Genomic DNA, 20,000 nt, shown 5'->3' with positions numbered 1-20,000 from the left:
GATGTTCCTCACACCTCAGCCAGTGAGTCCAGAGCTTTACTGGGATCCACAGTGAAGGCTCTGGACTGGTTGGTGACCACTGCTGTAACGTATGATTGTGAACGTTGTGTTATTAAACACTTGATGAACAGATGAAGATAAAAAGTGAAACTGTGAGTTAACTCTGTTAATTAGTCCTTTGAAGGCTCTTTGATCCAGACCTGCTGTTCACATCTGTCTCTGGGATCCGATCACATGACGTCTGTCACCAGGTGTGAACTGACAGACTTAGAGTCATGTGATCAGCAGACGGATGTTAACAGCAGGTGTGAGAGTGAGACAGTGAAACTTTCAGAAAGTTGTGTTCACACTCACCTGCTCACTTTCCTTCCTTCTGTTCGTCCAGGTGAAAATGGAGTCTGACCGCTCCCTGTTCTCATGCTGCTCTTCCCTGTTGAACCAGTTCACTCTTGAAACCAGCCAGTTCAAAGTCCAGTTCATACCCGTGAAGAACTGGTTCAAAGTTCATGTTTTATTGAGATGTTATGATGTAGATAACAAACTTAGGATCATGTATTTAGTTAATAATGGACGGTGTGGGATCATGAATCCAGATCTTCACTTTCACACTGAGTCCTGACTGGGAGCGTCTCCTGGGACTGAGCCGTACAATGTGATTCATCATGATGTTTAAATGAGCCTCAGAAACTCTGGAGTCAAACACGTCCAGTCACAGTGTGGTTTATAGATCTAGAGAAATACAGCTGCATTGTGATGCATCATTTGAACGTTGTGTATTTCAAAAACTTGACCAAAGCCTTGATCATCTTTCATTGGATTTATTTGACATGTAAGTTGTGATTTAGTGTTTTACTCACAAACAGTATAAAACAAGTTGATCTCAAATCTTATTGGAGAATCGTGACGTTAAAAAAACAGTTTTTATTTGCTTCAAAGAAAAACACACATTTGTTTAACTATAAACACAAAATACTAAACTCTCACACAGAAAATATACATACACTATAATATACACTAGAAAATAGTTATTTAATATACAGCGTCGTGAATAATAATTATTAGTTACATGGCAGAACTGATAAGAAAACAAACCAAGTATTTTCAAGCAAATCCACCCACTGTAATAAGTATGAGGTCTAGATCTCATCAGTGTAGATCAGCAATACATAAATACATGTAGAGAGAGAGAGAGAGAGAGAGAGAGAGATCTTAGTGATGTCCACATCTTCTCTCAAATAGACGACTGCTCTGATCCCAAGTTGATGAAGTTGACGGAGGACTTCCTGCTCGGCCTCGTTCAACCTGAACCGTTCACGTCTGGAGACGACGGGTCCACGAGTCAGTTTCATAAAAACCAAACAAACCAAATACAAGTGGACAGTGGACATGAAGCTGCTGGACGTCAAAGAACAGATTCGATTCAGAGCCGTTTAAAAAGTCTCTTTAATTTACATGTTCACAGAAGTTTTCATGAAGGTTTTCTGTTGATTCTCAGCTTGTAACATTTCATCTCTTTAATATTAACTAACAGGGATGTTTCACTGAGAGCATCAGATTTTAGTCTCCACAGAAGATAAGAGAACAAACTTCTATTTGCTCAGTGAGTTTTGTAAAGTTCTTCTTTGACAGACCAGTGGCTCAGCGGATCAGCTGGCCAGTCTGTCGTTCAGGTAGTTGGACGTCTTTGCGTCCTGCAGCATGGTTTTGGTGACGTGGTCCAGTTTCTGCTGGTAGGCCAGTCTGTAGCGGCTGTACACGTCCTCGCAGTGCGTCAGCAGGCGCTTCACGTGCACAGTGACGCTGCTGGGAGCGCCGTCCAGTCTGAAACCACAAAGACACACAACGTGAGCTGAGGTCAGAAGGTCGTCTCATGAAGGACCAGGTCGGCGTCTCACTTCTTGAAAATGTCCTCGAACAGGCTGGAGGTCAGCGGGCGGTGGCGTTTCAGCTCCTCCAGGTAAACGAAGTCTCCTTTCAGAATCACCTTCTGGAACAGAACCTCGGCCCAGTCGGGACTGACGCCGTACGCCTCCGACACCACAAACACCTGCCGCACAAAACACACAACTTGTGTTGGAGCTGCGGCTCCTTCCAGGCCGTGCACTTTACTTCTCAAGAGTCTTCTACCGATCAGAAGACTCCACGCTGCGTCACCACATCACCACACTCACACAATGTGTTTTCTAAACATCAACAGACTGAAGGTTGTGAAAGTGTTTCAGTGAAGCAGGAACAGGAAGTGACCTGGTAGCATCGCGGCAGCTGGACGAGCGTGTTCAGCAGCACCGCAGGTCGCAGGTTGATGACACGTACGTCTGAGCCCTGGTTCAGGAAGTGGAGCTGAAGAGCGACTAGCTTAGCTGTGAGGACACAGCGAGTGGCCTGACGCACACACGAGTCCTACACCAGACACACACACACACACAGTTAATAACTCTCTTCAGTGAGTGATACAGGAAGCTGGAGGAGCTCAGGTACCTTGGAGAAGCTCTCAGCTGCGTCCTTCAACAGACCCAACACTTTGACCAATGAGCTCTTCAGATCCGGCGTGACGACTGTTTGGAGACAAGTCGGTGAAACTCATGGTCACATGACACGAGGAGGAACCCTGACTCAGATGTTCACTGACGGTGACTCCTCACCCCACTCCTGAGACTCGATGATCTTCAGCTGCGTCCTGGCAGCCATCTCGTGGTTCTCTCCGATCTCCCTCCTCATGCTGAAGCACAGCGCCACCATGTTGTGCTTCTCGCTGTCTGCAGGGAGGCAGCGCCTGATGTAGTCCAGCAGAGCCGTCTTCAGACTGGAGCTCTGCAGGGGGACAGACAGTTCATCTGCCTGCCCCTCCTCCAACAGGAGGGTGTGTGTGTGTGTGTGAGTGTGTGTGTGTGTGTGTGTGTGTGTCCACCTGTCCTCGGTCCATGTCCACCTTCTTCCTCAGCAGCATCTCGAAGCGATGGTTCTGATGCAGCAGGTCGAAGACGTACGTCATCTCATCATATCTGCCGATGCCTGTCAGCAGACGCACCTGCACACGCACACAGACACACACACACACACACACACACACATCAGCTTCAGAGTGACTGACACACGTGTGACAGAGGCGTGTTTCCTGGCCTGTGGGGGAGTGGGCGGGGCTTACCAGCAGGCCGTAGTGCTCCCCCGGGGCCAGGTAGGTGTGGCTGAGGTGACGGGCGGCCTGCAGCACCCGGACGATTCCCTCCATGTTACAGGTGAGACTGAAACAGTCGTGAGCAGCGATCAGCAGATCCACGACTGAGGCAACAAACGAGTTTTAACTTCGACTCAAATCAAACGTCTCATAATGAATAAAGACTTAATCTCTGTTCTGTGGACAGAAGAAATGATGACATGATCATAACATCAAGTCCTTTATTCGGTGTGTGTGTGTGTGTCTGTGTGTGTGTGTGTGTGTGTGTGTGTGTGTGTGTGTGTGTGTGTGTGTATCGTACTGCAGCTCAGGTCTCTCAGTGGAACCACGTTGACGTTTTCCAGCAGTTTGATTCCCACCAGATTCGGGTCATCACATAGTTTGATCAGCTGAAGCAGCGAGTCCCGCCCCTCCGACGGCCGGAATACCTGCTTCTCTACTGGGTCACGTGCACACACACACACACACACACACACACACACACATACCAACACACACACACAGACACACAAACCTGTTAGAACACCACCTGAACACATCTGTATTCTAACACACCAGAGGATTCAGTGACTAAGTTGTAATGTTGTGATGAACTATGAGGACGTTTCTCTGCCCTGAGACTTCCCCCCCCCGATGTTCAGACCCTGCTCTCACCCGGGTGGAGGTCGTGGGCGGAGGCCAGCAGCGCCTGGGCCACGGCGGAGGAGACCAGCTCGGCCACCGTGTCTGTGGAGAGGCCCTGGGCCCGGATGAAGGCCTGAGCCTTCCTGAAGCGCTCGGGCTGATCCGACTGCAGCAGCAGCTCCAGCACCGAGCGCGGCTCCTGGAGGCAGATCTGACTGAACGAGCTCTGCAGCTCCTGCACACCACAGAGACTCACACACTCAGTTCATCTGAAGTCAACCATTCGGTTCCAGATGCAATGAAATCACATCAACAACACGTGAGTACAAGATGATAAGACATTTTCTTGTGGTGGACAAAAGACTGGGACACTGAGATGATAAAACTAGAAGACATGAAAACATGGCAGAGCGCATCAACGGGCGACTGTGGCTCAGAAGGCTGACGGTTCAAATACCGGCTTTACCAATACATATTCTGCTATATATTGGATATATATATATATTTTATTGCACTATCCACTCTAGCAGCACAAGAACACTTTCCTACTGGACACTGACACAATCACATCATTCCATTCCTGTATCTGTAAATATGTTCTCCGTATGTGATTCATGTTTGTATGTCAGTGAGGTGTTTAAGTTTATAAACTACTGGATGATCTGAATTCCCCACGGGGTTAATAAAGTATCCATCTATCATCTATCTATCATCCATCTATCTATCTATCTATCATCTATCTATCTATCATCTATCTATCTATCATCTATCTATCTATCATCTATCATCTATCTATCATCTATCTATCTATCATCTATCTATCTATCATCTATCATCTATCTATCATCTATCTATCTATCATCCATCTATCTATCTATCTATCATCTATCTATCATCTATCTATCTATCATCTATCTATCTATCATCTATCATCTATCTATCATCTATCTATCTATCATCTATCTATCTATCATCTATCATCTATCTATCATCTATCTATCTATCATCCATCTATCTATCTATCTATCATCTATCTATCATCTATCATCATCTATCTATCTATCATCTATCATCTATCTATCATCTATCTATCTATCATCTATCTATCTATCATCTATCATCTATCTATCATCTATCTATCATCTATCTATCTATCATCTATCTATCTATCTATCTATCTATCTATCTATCATCTATCTATCATCTATCTATCCTCCATTCCTCCTTCTTTCCGTAGTGTCCTCGGGCAAGACACTGAACCCCACACCACTCCTAACGTAAAGAGGACCTGCATGAATGTATGTACTTATACCTTGGAATGTGTGTACTTATACCTTGGAGAGCTGGTAGAGGCTCAGGACCTGTTTGCAGTAGTTGTTGCCATGGCAGCACTGATCCACCAGTCGCTGCAGCTGGGCGGCGACCTCGTCTTCAGGGGGCGGAGTCATGGCGAGCGACAGGCTGCCGAACGATGACGCTGGATCAGAGAGGAGACGCATCACTTCCTGTTTTTACTAAACCGTGATATTCTTAAAATCTTTAAATGTAAGTATTTAGAATACTTTGTAAACAGCTACAGAGAAATACAACGAGTCATTGAGAGGAGCCGTGGAGGGAAAGTAACTAAGTACATTTGATCAAGTACTACATAAAGTAAGGTACAAGAAACTAAACATTTAACTAAGTATTTCCCTTTCATGCTTCTTTATACTTATTGTACTTTTACTCGATATTTATTCATTCAAAACATTTATATTGAAGATTTAGTTACTAGTTACTTTGCAGATTCTGTTAATTGACACAGAATATTGTAAACTACCCAATGTTCTATAAAGTTAGTTCAAAGGAACCAGCTGCAGGATGTGTTGTTCTTTATGAAGAAGCTCATGAATAATGAATGAGGCGTACAGGGGGTGATGCTCCTCCTCGGCGGCGCCTCTGACTCCTCCTCCTGTGGGGCGGGGCTCAGTTCTCCGGACGCCAGCCCTCGGCAGCGCAGCACCACCCACACGTCTGGGTGGTGCAGACAGAAGTAGCGGCAGACTCGGCTGGCTTCATGGATACTGCCGTCATCTAATAGCTGACCAATCAGAGAAGCCAGAACTCTCCTCTCCTCGGAGTTGATGTCCTGCTCCTCCTCCTGCTCCTCCTGCTCCTCGGAGCGACCCGGCAGTCCGTCCAGACGGAGGCAGGTCTCCGTGTTCAGAGCTGATATGTTAGAGAAGGAGAACTCCTTCATGAGAACTTCATACTTGTTCATTTCCGGTGCGACGGCGGGCGGCGGCAGGTTGAAGACGCTCTCCTGCTCCATGGCCACGGCGAGGACGTGTTGTCGGACCCGGCTGATCCAAAGCTTCTTCTCCATGCTCTCCAGCTGGTCGATGGGAGTCGGGCTGAGCTGGGAGAGCCAGTGAGCGGCGAGGCCCAGCAGGAGGCAGCGCTCCTGGACGTCCAGCAGCTCCGTCTGAACTTCTGCAGCTGCCGAGGAATCTGAGGCTTCAGCCTGCGACAAGAAGAAACCGGAGGCTGATCCTGGATCAGTGCTGTCGCTCCTCAGCTGCTCCTGACAACTCCTCCAGAAACTGACTCGGGTCTCCAACCTCCTCCACGTTGTCTTGGACTTCTGGGAGTTCATTTCCTGAAGGAGCTGAGTCAGAGAGAGAAATGTGATGAAACAAACGTTATGTATCAGGGTTAACAGCCAGCCACCAGGGGGCGTACGAGATGTCTTGGGTTCACTTTTGGGAGCTGACATGTCGTCCATCCTAATTTACAGTCTGTGGTTTAGAGCTGACGGGGATCTGGAGTAAAAGTTCAGGAAATCTAAGAAGTATAAAGTGAAATCTAAATGTTTCTTGTCAATCGTGATGATAAAAATACAAAATATCTGTGAATTACGATGATGTCATCAGACCTGGCTGAGCAGCAGGTGGTGGACGGGCAGGTCGGCCAGCAGCGCCACCTTCCTGGCCTGAGTGTAGCGCCCCCTGGCCTGCAGAGCGTCCACAGCAGCCTGAAACTCCTCCTGCTGGACAGAGGGTGAACTGCACTGAAGCAGCCTGGGAGAGAAGCTGACGTCTGAGCCCTGCAGCAACTGACTGAGCCGACTCAGCTTCCTGAAGTCTGGACCTGCACACAGACACACACCGGAGACACAGACACACACCGGAGACACAGACACACACCGGAGACACAAACACACACCAGAGACACAGACACACAACCAGGACAAAACAAATCCATTAAAACAGGGATGTGTTTCTAGACTACAGCAAAAAAAAACGTGACGTGTCCTGAGTTAATCAACCAATCAGAGTTCAGAACATCTCACCAGCTGGAGGAAACCACTTTGCTGAGGGGGGGATTCACTGTGGATTCAAACGTCTCCTGATCTAAGACATTCTCACATGTTCTAAACTCTCACCGTTGGACTTGAGGAGCTTGTCCACGTCGGCCAGGAGCTGCAGCAGGCGGTGGAGGTCGTACTGGGAGGAGCAGCGCTGCAGCATCGTGAGGAGCAGCACCGAGGCCTGGCTCTCCACCCACTGCAGGGGGAGTCCACCAGGGGGCACCGGGCCACTGTTTCTCAGCTGCACCGGCAAAGGAAAAGCAACAGATGAAAGAGGAATAGTTCAGTGTCTGTTGTGAACGTGTGTGTTTGTAATGTTGTGTTCTCTCATCCTGTGTTGATGCTTTAGAATTCTTCTTCTGCATCAGTGAGTCGTCCTCGTTCTTTGTGTTCATCCTACCTGGTTGATCTGCACTGAAGCTGCATCCATGATCAAACTGATTCTGTGTCAGTGTTTTTGATCAAATAAAAATGATGATTTGAAGCCTAAATGTATTCTGTGAATAACCCTGGTGATGAGCTGATGGTGTTGGTCTCCTCAGCTCGATGGTGGAACTCACAGTGATCAGCGTCCTCTGGAAATCCAGCAGCTTCACTTTGGCCTCGGAGAAGTTCCTGTAGTCACAACACAGCTCGAACATCCTGAGCACCAGCACCAGGGGGCAGTCCTGAGAGATGAACGTTAATGACCATTATCAGGTTCATTACATCTCATAATCATCTGACCATCAAGATGAATAAGACTCAAGTATGAAAGTTATGAAATCGGATAAAAGAGAATAAATTTGTACGTAAACATCCGAGTGACTCAAAAAAAAACAGTCAAATCCCTGAAGGTCGAGTCAAGAAGAAAATGGAAAAACTTTTATCCCCAAATTCAATAATATGCTTTTTAGAAACCTCCCCTGGATGAAAAGAAAATACTAATAAACTGCTGCACTCATCTGGTTTCACATGCACAACTAGAAACGACCACAACAGACACACAAACACAACAGAAGATGATGGAACTTGACAATGAAACAAGCACAGTTACTGAAGTCAAGTCAGCCCTAAAATGTGATGCCCGTCTATTAGAGGTGTTACAGTACAGGTGCATTCTTCTTATTAGGGTGTTTCAAGCATCTGTACCGTAATACCGCAAGTAGACAAGCATCACATTTCAATCTGCAGACCCACAGTCCCTTGTTTCAGTCAACAGCTGTTGTCCTGTGTGTTGTGATTGTGTCTCTGTGTTGTGGCGTGTGCAGTTTTTTACCCTCTGGAACAGAGCGAAGCCTCGTAGGAGGGGCCTGACGTGGCCCCGCCCCAGCAGCGTCCTCCAGATGATTGACAGGTCGTGCAGGGTCCACTCGTGGTGCTGTGGGGCTTCGAGCAGGTGGGCGGTGGCTTCACTCAGTGTGACATCATTCACAGAGGTCAACACCCACACACACAGGCAGGGCAGCAGCTCCGCCCCCTGTCAATCAAACAGTGTACACCAGTGACATTTCTTTAACAATCATCACAGTGATGGAACTATTGGATTGTTGTTATTTACCTGTTGACAGGCAGCCAGCACAGCCAGTGTGGGGCAGCGTTGCACCAGCGCCTCGTGCAGCAGGAACCTGCAGGGCGACGCCTCCTCCTGGCTCTGCAGCAGGACCTGGAACAGCTCCCTGAGGGGCTCCGGACCCCCAGAGGCCTTCTCTGTGCTCCCACACTGCGGCTGCTCCTCAGATCCACTGCTCCTCCTCTGACGGTGCAGCTGCAGCTCCTGGAACGCCAGGCTCAGGTGGGCCTGGAGGGCGGGGCCAAACCGAGCCACCAGTGACCTCACCTGGAGGAGGAGGGTCAAACGGAGGTCACATGACACGAGACATTACACCAGTTTGATGATGAGGGTTTCTACACTGATATGTTAATGTGAGGAGTTGTGTGTTCACCTGCTGGGGCGGGAAACTGTGCAGCTCAACAAACAACAGGAAGTGGACAAACTGTCCGTCATCGGCGCAGTGGGCGGGGTAAACAGAGCTGAGCTCCAGACTGTGAAGCTGACAGAACTGAACTGGCACCGCCCACTCCTGAGACGCCTCGTATGACGACCTGACACACACACACACACACACACACACACACACACACACACACACACACACACACACACACACACACACACACACACACACACACACACACACACACACACACACACACACACACACACACACACACACACACACACACACACACACACAATTAGGAACAAATAAGCTGTTAGTATTTAATCTAAAAATAATTTCGCAAAATGTAAACAAATATAAACTGTAGCTTTACTCATGGAAACATCATAATCATTTGATTAATGGCACGTAACATCAGAAAACACCAACAGCAATAAATCATAAAATCATCACACAACAAACCATCAACAGTCAAAAGAGCAGAAACAAATGTAAATCAATATTTGTATCAAACAGAGAAACAGAAGTGAATTGAAAGTGAGTTTGAACAGAAGGTTTTTAAAGAGTTTAACTGAATCTGAAAACACCATCCACCGACCTGGCCACGCCCCTCTGCTCCACGCTGTCCGCCACTGCAGCCTCCAGGTAACCAATCAGCTGCTCCGCTGCGCCAGGCTCCGCCTCTGCCAACTTCACTCCTTTAGACACCAAAACAGAACAGATCATTGTGTGTAGAGAGTGTGTGTGTGTTGTGTGTGTATGTGTGTATGTGTTGTGTTGTGTCGTGTTTACCCAGAATGTTTGGATGGTGTGTGTATGTATGTGTGTTGTGTTGTGTTGTGTTGACCAAGAGTGTGTGGATGGTGTGTGTATGTGTGTGTGTTGTGTTGTGTTTATCCAGAGTGTTTGGATAGTGTCTGTGTGTGTGTGTTGTGTTGTGTTGTGATGTTTTTACCCAGAGTGTGCAGCCTCTGTGTGAGAGCAGAGTGTGTGTTGTGTTGTGTTTATCCAGAGTGTTTGGATGGTGTGTGTTGTGTTGTGTTGTGTTTACCCAGAGTGTGCAGCCTCTGTGTGGGGGCAGAGTGTGTGTTGTGTTGTGTTTACCCAGAGTGTGCAGCCTCTGTGTGGGGGCAGTGTGTGTGTTGTGTTGTGTTTATCCAGAGTGTTTGGATGGTGTGTGTGTGTTGTGTTGTGTTGTGTTGTGTTTACCCAGAGTGTACAGCCTCTGTGTGGAGGCAGAGTGTGTGTTGTGTTGTGTTGTGTTTACCCAGAGTGTACAGCCTCTGTGTGGGGGCAGAGTGTGTGTTGTGTTGTGTTGTGTTTACCCAGAGTGTGCAGCCTCTGTGTGGGGGCAGTGTGTGTGTTGTGTTGTGTTTACCCAGAGTGTACAGCCTCTGTGTGGGAGCAGAGTGTGTGTTGTGTTGTGTTTACCCAGAGTGTGCAGCCTCTGTGTGGGGGCAGTGTGTGTGTTGTGTTGTGTTGTGTTTACCCAGAGTGTGCAGCCTCTGTGTGGGGGCAGTGTGTGTGTTGTGTTGTGTTGTGTTGTGTTGTGTTTACCCAGAGTGTGCAGCCTCTGTGTGGGGGCAGTGTGTGTGTTGTGTTGTGTTTATCCAGAGTGTTTGGATGGTGTGTGTGTGTTGTGTTGTGTTGTGTTTACCCAGAGTGTGCAGCCTCTGTGTGGGGGCAGAGTGTGTGTTGTGTTGTGTTTACCCAGAGTGTGCAGCCTCTGTGTGGGGGCAGAGTGTGTGTTGTGTTGTGTTGTGTTTACCCAGAGTGTGCAGCCTCTGTGTGGGGGCAGTGTGTGTGTTGTGTTGTGTTGTGTTGTGTTGTGTTGTGTTTACCCAGAGTGTACAGCCTCTGTGTGGGGGCAGTGTGTGTGTTGTGTTGTGTTTATCCAGAGTGTTTGGATGGTGTGTGTGTGTTGTGTTGTGTTGTGTTTACCCAGAGTGTGCAGCCTCTGTGTGGGGGCAGTGTGTGTGTTGTGTTGGCTCCAGTGCTGCAGGATGGAGTTCATGGCTCTGAGGTCGACTCTCAGGCGCAGGCTGCAGACTCCGAGCAGCTCACAGAAACAAACGGCTGCAGACGTCACCGACGGGACGTTGAAACACCGCAGAGCAAACCGGTACACCTGCTGCCGGGCCTGCTGCCAGCTGCAACACACACACACAGACACACACAACTAATGTTATACAGCACAACAAAGCTTATTTCCAGACTGACTCGAGAGGCGGGTGGAACTCACAGTAGCGTGGAGTCGCTGCAGCTGCTCAGCTGCTGGACGAGGAACGTGGCGAAGGCGAAGGACGGTCGGCCGTGACGGAGGTAGTACAGGAAGTCCAGGTTCTCCACCAGAGCGAACCTGTTGACCAGGTGAGGGCTGGAGAAGTGAGGCAGCTCGGACGTCTCTGTGGGGGAGGACACCAGAACAGGAGTTACACACAGCTTCACTCAGCCTCACATCTTTGTTTCTACCTCATTTCTGTGAAAACTCGTATTTCAGGTCTTTGTCTGATTTAATATTTGCGGATCTATAAATATGTGAATGGGGCCGGCCTCTATCTCTCACCAATAACCTTTCTGTTTCACACCTGTACGTTGCACTATGACACGTGAAGATGTACGAGTTAATGAGCTGAGCTAACGTGTGTAGAGCTCTGATGATCAGCTGCACTCTCCTCTGAACCCTTGAAATGAAGGGTTCTGGTGTTAGAGGATCTTTCTCTGGTTGTGGAGCTCACCGGTGGAGTTGAGGGTGTTGGCCGCCTGCCAGCCAAACAGCCTGGACGGGTCCAGAGGATGGAGCGACTGGAAAACACAACAGCTCAGTACGTTAACTGGAACCAGTAGGAAGGTTCAGACCCTCAGAGGGGACGGCGCTTCAACACAGGATGAGGTTGACACACAATGAGGACAGTTAGGGCCGGGGCTGAAGGTGTGAAGGTACCTGCAGCAGATGGTAAACAGAGATGTCCGAGGACGGGCTGTGTCCCCGGGGCCCGGGGGGGAACAGGGCGGCCTTCAGCTTGGAGTGGGGAGCCAGCGCCATCTTCAGGAGCTGAGGGTCGACTGTCCTCCCTGACCCTTCTGACCCCTGGACCACCACCTGAGCACAGGAAGCACAGAGACCAGGTCACTCACTGCACCGCTTGTAGATGTAATAAGCTCCAGCTGCACATGAAACATTTACTCTATGATTTTCTTTTCTACTCTTGGATTTGTTTTGAGCAAGGAACAAGAATCCTGATCACAGGAAGTCGTCTGAACTTCTGGCAAAAACAAACTTCCATCACTTCTTTGCTCCTCAGGGCTTTAAAAACCAAACGTCTCAGCAGAGGCAGAATCACATGAGGACATTTCACATGATCCCTGTTCGAACGTTCACCTGGTCGATTCCTCCGGGGGCGAAGGTGATGGCAGCCAGCGCCAGCAGACTGTGTCCCTCCAGCAGGAGGCTGCTGAGAGACGCCTGGCTGCCCGGCAGCAGAACCTGAGCGCTGGTCAAACAGGCCTGGAAGAGCAGGCGAGGGTCTGGAGGCAGGGACGGACACAGAGGACACGTGTGAGTGTCCCACTTCCTCTAATGTCGAGTGATGAAGTGAATTAAACTCAACACAAGTACATGAAGTAAGAAAATAATCCCAAAGTATGTTAATGACACTCGGCTGAAATAAAACAAATAAACTAATCTAACTTTGTCTAAATTAATTTGAACTGTTTATGATTTGTTCCAGATTACTAATCAGGGTACTTTGATCTGGGTAATAATATTAAAACAAAATCAAAGTTTTGTTACTCAACTGATAAACAAAGGCCCTGAATCAGATTCTGAAATACTTTTTTGATGCCCGAGGGGAATTGGGTTAAAAAACATATTTTATATCAATTAATCATTTGGTCAAATGTTAAATATGATAATATATAGATACAGAAAATGCCAATTTCTTTGACTTTTGTTGATTAGGTTGTTTTAGTTAAAGTGATTGATCTGAAGGAGACAGTCGGCTACCTGACAGATCCCTGGTGATCTCCTGGATCTTCACCATCATCTCGAACCAGGGCTGACTCTCAGACAGGCTCTGATTGGTCAGGACGGGGCAGTTCCTGGGAGTCAACCTGTGGCGAGCAAACATGGATACATTACGACCTTTGACCTTTGACCACCAAAAGGTTATCAGTTCATCCTTCAGTCAAACTGAACATTTGAAGAAAGTCCTTCTGGGCCTTCTTTGGATATGATGTTCATGAGAACCGACCCCCTCCGGCCACTGGAGGGCACTGGCCCGGGGAACACACACCTGTAGTGCTCCAGGTAGGTGTAGAGCAGGTACTTCAGGCCGTGGTCCAGACAGAAGGTGATGACGAGGCCATGGAGGTCGAGGCCGAGCGGCGAGCGGTACTGAGGGACGGGAGGAGACGAAGCCATCGCCCCCCCACCCTGAGCCAGCCGCCACAGCAGCTTCTCCAGATCCTCCAGCTCCTCCGGGATGAAGCGGCCTCGTCTGGAGGGACAACAAACAGGAAGTTCAATCCAACAATGTAAAACAGAAGCTTCCTGTTAAACGTTGACACAGCGACTGGATCTAACTCTCATCTGCACCTGGCCAGCAGGTCCAGGATCTGCTCCCTCATGTACGTGCTGCACAGTGTGTTGTTGTTCACCAGCTCCGGAGCCAACTCTGGCCACAGGGAGGCGCCAGCGGTCTCTTGGTTCTGGATCCAGTCCAACACCCGGTGCTGGTCGTGGAGGGCGGTGAGGTAACGCCACAGCACGGCAGGGTCACAGGAGCTCAACTCTGAAGATCCAAGAACACCAGGAGAACTCAACAGTGATGTCATTCCCACGAGTCGCTCGCTGGTGTCGGGTTCTCACCTGTGTGCTGCAGTCGGGACAGGAGGACGCCGGTCCGACAGCTCTGGTCCCAGTTCCTCACCCAGTCCAATCGGACGTTCTGCCAGAGCCCTGCTTCCTCCTCAGACCGCCTCTGTCCCACCAGCTCCTCCAGGACCTCCTCGGCCCCGCCTCCCGGCTCCCTGTGAACCATCTGAACGACCCTGGAGAGAAGGAGTCGAGACAGAGGCTGGTTTCCTCGTGGGTCATGAAGGAGCTGAATGCATGTGAGAGGAGGGGAGATGAATCTGCACCTGAGCCCTGTGGAGTCTGCAGGGCAGCGAGAGGGAAACACTGATCCCAGCTTCTCCATCTGCCTGATGAACATCACACTCTGCATCTCCTCCTCTGCAAAATAACTCCGCCTTGACAGCTCCTCCACCTGCGAGGGACCAATCAGAGTCCACAGGGACTTGTCACATGTATGCAGATGTGAAGCAAATATCGCAGGTCGAAGTTGAACTCTATTGGAACCCAAGTTGTCTTATCAGCAACATTATGGTTTTCAATCTGTGTCCTGAAGTGATGAGCTACAGCCAAACGGTTTTTAAATGTTTTGTGAAAAATACTCTTTTGTCAAGTGGAGATTTTGAAATGACTAAATCACTGTATGTAACTTATAAAGACTAAATCTGCAGATTGTAGAGCATTGGAATATGTGTTGGATCCATGATGGACCAGGAAAAAGAAAATCTGAGCCAAACATCCGTCTACGTGAACAGAGAATTCCAGAATAAAGTTGTAAAGTTACAAGAATAAAGTCATAATTTAAAGCTTTTGTTAGACGGAGAATGTTCCGACCTTATTTTGGAAACGTCAACACGGCCCTCATAATTAAATATGAGATGAATATATGAAGATCACAGACTCACCACAAACTCCCTCAGGTGTTTGTCGTCCGTGTAGAGACAGAAACTGTGGAGCTGCTTCTTCACACTGAAACCCTGCAAACAGAAACCTTTCATCAGTTTTGAATCCACTTGTGAGTCGATGTCTTCCATCCACACACCCATGACACACGTAGCACACAGAGGGCGGAGACATGTTCTGACCATGTTGACGAGGAGGGCGGTGGCCGTCTGCACGTCTCGCTGCTGCAGGCGGGAGAAGACCTGCCGCAGCCCCTCCCTCCTCAGAGCCCACAGGTGCTGCTCCGGGCGGCTCCGCCTCCTCAGGATGGCCTGAGCTCTGGGGATCTGATTGGTCAGGATGGATCGGTGGACCAGTTCCTACAAAACACACACACACACACACACACACACACACACACACACACACACACACACACACACACACACACACACACACACACACACACACACACACACACACACACACACACACACACACACACACACACACACAATTTAAAGCAAAAGTTTGACAACAGGAAAACTCTTTTTTATTCTCGTTACTAAGACGTCACCTCTGTCGGGAGCTGCTCCCATTCGTCCTCCAGCGCCTCCTCCTGGGCTGGAGCAGCAGAGTCGGTGCTGGAGACGTCGCCCCCTGCTGGCCAGGGATATCTCTTCATGTAGCTCCTCAGCTCAGTGACGTAGCGGTCCAGCACGTCCACGCAGCTCCGCACACCTGCGTCCTCATCTGCTGACACAACAGAGCATTGTGTCACTTATGTTGGACAGGTTTGTGTGTGTGTGTGTGTGTGTGTGTGTGTGTGTGTGTGTGTGTGTGCAGGTGTGTGTGTGTGTGTGTGTTCGTACAGTGGGAGCTGGACAGCACAGAGCGGATCTGTGTGTTGACAAAGTTCAAGGTGAAGTTGAGCAACTGTTCTGAAAACTGTCGACTCTGAGCTTCACTGTTCGAGTCTCTGACGGCCGAACACAGCAGGTCCAACGCAGGACACAACTCCTGGACACCTGCGCACACAAAGAGACACACAAGGAGACACACACACCTGAGCAACGTGCAACACAAAGTCATCGTGATAGTGGACTACCTGAAGCTGAGGCGTATACGTACAGTGGGTCAGGCTCGGCGTGGAGGCCGGCAGCTGATCTGCTGATGGGTTCAGAAGGTTCTCTTTGCTCTTCAGGTAGAAGTCCACCGTGTCCAGCTGACGGTTCTTCAGTCCGGCCTGAAGAGAAACTCAACTTTAAAACACAGCGGCCGACTGGAGACGTCATCAGCAGGTGATGCCCGTGAAGTTGGGCGCTACCTCCTACCTGCAGGGCGTGGATGGGGATGGAGCAGCGCCCCCAGCTGTTCAGGTGACACACTGCATCTACTGTTGCTGCACTTCCAAACAGCATCAAGCTGCTGAGCAGGTCCTGCTGGGAAACGGAGAACAAGACCTGGAACACGCCGGCCTCTGGAGACGAGAAGGTCGGATTCAGATGTTGGAAGTGAAAGTGTAATAATAAGGTTTTCTTCTTTGTAAGTGTGTTGTTACTGTGTATTTGTGCTGTTTATTGAAATTTAGGGTTATTATGATTGTATATAAATGTTGGTATTTATTATTGTTTCTCATATGAGTTCTCCCGGGGCGCCTCACTAGTTAGAACCGCCCCTGTGTGTCTACTGCTAAGCTCCATTCATTCAGATCCCTGCCTCCACTGGAGTGACTCCACTCTGAGTCGGACTTACTCTTCAGCAGGAGTCTGTGCTGTCTCTCTCCACAGCGCAGGAGAGGAGCCGCCTCCTCCTCCTCCTCCTGGTGGAGGCTCACACTCCCGGAGGCAAAATCCCACGAGGCTACTGTGGTCCGCCTGTTTCCGGGGCAGACGAAGGTCAGCAGGGCAGAGAACCCGGAGACAGAGAGCAGACAGGGGGCGGAGGACTCAGGGACGGAGAAGCTGACGGTTGCTCCTCCGCAAGGGACTCGGCTGTGGGCCGAGGATGGAGCCTGGTGGGACTCCAGGTGGGGGAGGGAGGAGGACCAGGGCATCCCGGCAGGCTGGGAGGAGGAGGAGAAGGTGGAGGAGGTGGAGGGAGGTGGAGCCTGCTGAGCTCTGCTGTACATGGAGGCCAGATGAGCTTCCCAGGAACTAGAGGTGAAGTCAGACGAATACAAGTGGAGAGAAAAGTGAAGAATCAGTTCTATCTTTAATTTCCAGACAAAGTGTTTGTAAGTCTCTCGAATGTGGAAACCAATCATCTCATCTCAGAACAGAATGCACTACAGACGCCATCGTTACTGAGAGCTGAGCAGTGTGAGAAACATTCAGTGTTATAATCCAGAACTCTAAGTACCGGTCAGTACTGAAGGTGGATCCGAGGGCGGCGAGGCTGCAGCTCGACAGACCGTCCTGGTCTCTCATTGGCCCGAGGTCGGGGCGAGCAGGCGGGACGGCACAGATCAGGTGGTCTGGACACATCCTGAGGACAGAGACATCAGAATGAAGTTTGTTCTGTTTAGAATTGAGCTTTACTCTGCCTCAGATCAGTCAGCTTCATGCAGGAACATTCACTTCACGCAGCTCAGAGAAACCCGTCTCTGCAGCGCTCCGTCCAATCAGGCTCCGGTTTGGGATCTGATTAAGTGAATGTGCTTCGACTGTATTCATCAAAACAGAAGAATGAAAGACAAAGTATTTTTGTGTGACTCCACTGACGATGTGAGACATTTGTTAACTCAAATTTCAAGAAGGAGCATTAATGCATCTGTATTTATGGGAAAAGATAGAAAAAAAATCTATTCATACAATAGAGTTTAAATGAATCCTGAATAATTATCTGTAATTTCTAAGTTCTTGTTCTTCTTTTGGAAAACAGAAAATACAGGTTACCAATTCAAATGAATGATTTTACAGGGAAATATGATGATTCTCCCACATTTAGAATCGTTCATATTTGAGACCTGTCACCTGAGGCGATGTGGAGTCTGTGCGTCTTCTCTTTTCCTGATCTACCATCACCTGTTTTACCTGGCATCATCTCTTATCTCTATTAAATGTAACATCCCCAAAGGAGGGGGGGGGGGGGTGCACCTGAAGTAGTGGTCAAGGTCCACGCCGACGGCAGCGTGAGACTGAGTGACGGCAACGGCTGTGCTGAGGTCAGCCGACACCTGGAGGAGGCAGAAGGAGGAGGAGGAGGAGGAGGAGGAGGCTGGAGAGGAGGAGACCACCTCGTCCTCCTCCAGGTCGGAGCTCAGGTACAGAGGGATATCAACGCTGGCCAGCAGGAGGCCGTCAGAGATCCTGAACACAGCTGGACGAGGAGGGTTCAAGAAAACACAGCTGGGAAATTGAGAGCAGGGATAAAGGCCGAGACCAACAATACAAGGATTTCATTATGATGATATTTCATGTGGTTAGCTTAGACGTAGTTACTTTGAGCTTCTAACACTAGTTTGTTAGTTCTAGTCTGGTCCAATCACAGACTTGCTTTCTGGATGGAGCTGCAGATCTGGGCTCTGAGGATACAGATGAGTCCAGAGGCGCTGAGGGTGAACAGTGTGTCTCTACAGACACAGTGACTGACAGCTGAGTGTCTGTCGCCTTCAGGCGGCTGGATGCTGCAGCAGGTTAATATCTGTGGCTCCGCCTCCGCCTGCAGCCACTGCAGCTGCAGCAGCCAATCATCATTCAGCAGCACGCAGCTGCGTCCGGCGGCGAACGACAACAGACGCAGCGACTGCAGCTGGAACACACCTGAAAGCAAAGTTTTATTCAGTAATATGTACACATTAATACTAATTACTGACTATTCTAAAGATCTAAAGATGGGTAAGATAGGTCATAATCGAAGTTTCTCAAAGCTGGTTTTTGGCTTCTTGTGTTGGACGTCACAAACTCAATCATCACCCTAACCCTGTGTTGGACGTCTCCAGGATATTAGTATAACTGTGTAACGGGAGGAAGTGAGGAGGTAACCCTAACCCTGAGGACGGGGGGGGGACTCACTGTGGTCCTGCTGTCTCACAGCCTGCAGCAGGAGGTCCGCAGCACATCCAGAGACGCAGAGCAGAGCGAGGGCGGCTGATGGTTCGACCTCCACCTCCAGCAGCTTCAGGTCACACTGAGGTCCCACAGCCAGGAGTCTGCTGACGCCCCGACTGTGGACGCTCTGCTCCTCCCAGGAGAACCTGAGAACCACGACGGGGGTCAGCTTCTCCTACAAGTCTTTGTATTTATTATCAAGTCTTCATTTTAATAATCAGAGTGAAGTAAGGTTGATGTCAGATGACATCACAACGACAGTGTGGGCTTGAGGACACTTCAGATTAGTTCCTGTTAAACTGCTGCAGCACTTTGGCCTGTGACAAACTTCCCCATGGGGACGATGAAGTATTTTGATTTATTAGAACATCTCTACGACTCCATTTGTACAATATCATCACATAAAAGCCATTAAACAAAAAAATACTCAGTGAAATTACGTCATATCTCACTGTAAACATCTCCCCCATGCAGTCTTCTCTTTTTCTCTGTGTGTATTTGTACTTTTCACTTTGTCGAGTGAAATGTCTGAAACAGGACGTGACCACAAACATGTGACTTTACTTTAACACCTCTGTGTATCATAATATTTTATATATATTATAAGAAGACCTTGATGTAGATGACTTGACTTCAGTAACGTCCCATCATGTAACTCAGGTTAACGTTACTGTAACTTAGAAGTTGAACCGGGGACTCACTCGGTGCAGGAAACGTCCACAGCCGCAGGAGGAGCGCCTCTGTCCGCAGGGTCCCAGAGCAGCAGTCGGCCCGGGGCCCCCGGCAGCGGGAGGCCCCCCGGGGCCCCCGGCAGCAGGCAGCCGATCAAGGAGCCCCCCGGAGCGAGCTGCGCTCCGCGGATGTCCGCCACCTCCTCGCGGGTCTCGGGGATCACAGCCACCGCGATGGGGCTGGTCTCCAGCCGCGGAGCCTCCAGCATCTTGTTGCTTGTCTGGTAAACAGCTGGTCACATGTCAGCTGTCACATGACCCGCTGCTTCCCGTCAGCTGACACTGTCCGACCAATAGGAGCCCGGCAGCTACAATCAGATTATATCAGATAGGTCATCAGCTGCTTTTCCCTGAAACCAAAACACAGGAAGTAACAGCAAACCAGAGAC

General features: G+C 49.3%; 1 protein-coding gene across 3 annotated transcripts; it reads right to left on the bottom strand.

Annotated features, from left to right (window-relative positions):
• Window positions 1–1,425: 1,425 nt before the first annotated feature.
• spg11 (SPG11 vesicle trafficking associated, spatacsin) lies at window positions 1,426–19,869 on the bottom strand. Of its 3 annotated transcripts, none has more exons than XM_062389051.1 (40): window positions 19,582–19,861; window positions 18,845–19,026; window positions 18,365–18,592; window positions 17,927–18,149; window positions 17,190–17,315; window positions 16,584–16,984; window positions 16,163–16,308; window positions 15,960–16,074; window positions 15,701–15,856; window positions 15,406–15,581; window positions 15,032–15,208; window positions 14,852–14,923; window positions 14,234–14,361; window positions 13,962–14,143; window positions 13,689–13,884; window positions 13,387–13,590; window positions 13,098–13,204; window positions 12,474–12,619; window positions 12,036–12,194; window positions 11,830–11,896; window positions 11,334–11,496; window positions 11,033–11,241; window positions 9,690–9,789; window positions 9,074–9,233; window positions 8,689–8,967; window positions 8,407–8,607; window positions 7,709–7,816; window positions 7,224–7,389; window positions 6,714–6,928; window positions 5,708–6,446; window positions 5,134–5,276; window positions 3,830–4,034; window positions 3,477–3,614; window positions 3,146–3,279; window positions 2,909–3,028; window positions 2,643–2,811; window positions 2,479–2,555; window positions 2,245–2,400; window positions 1,896–2,047; window positions 1,426–1,821 (listed from the first exon to the last, which is right to left on the bottom strand). In XM_062389051.1, exons 1-40 carry the CDS (start codon window positions 19,818–19,820, stop codon window positions 1,647–1,649), a joined length of 7,239 nt encoding a protein of 2,412 aa, XP_062245035.1. In that variant the 5' UTR covers window positions 19,821–19,861; the 3' UTR covers window positions 1,426–1,646. The 3 variants fall into 3 exon arrangements, 2 of the variants coding, with proteins under 2 accessions (XP_062245035.1, XP_062245036.1); XM_062389052.1 differs by having other exon boundaries at window positions 3,477–3,611; XR_009920809.1 differs by lacking the exons at window positions 1,426–1,821; window positions 1,896–2,047; window positions 2,245–2,400; window positions 2,479–2,555 and having other exon boundaries at window positions 2,673–2,811; window positions 3,146–3,242; window positions 19,582–19,869.
• Window positions 19,870–20,000: the final 131 nt, after the last annotated feature.

The sequence above is a fragment of the Platichthys flesus genome, chromosome 6 (genome assembly GCF_949316205.1).
Source record: "Platichthys flesus chromosome 6, fPlaFle2.1, whole genome shotgun sequence".
Taxonomy (NCBI): Eukaryota; Metazoa; Chordata; class Actinopteri; order Pleuronectiformes; family Pleuronectidae; genus Platichthys; species Platichthys flesus.
This window is presented reverse-complemented; position numbering and strand designations above follow the sequence as displayed.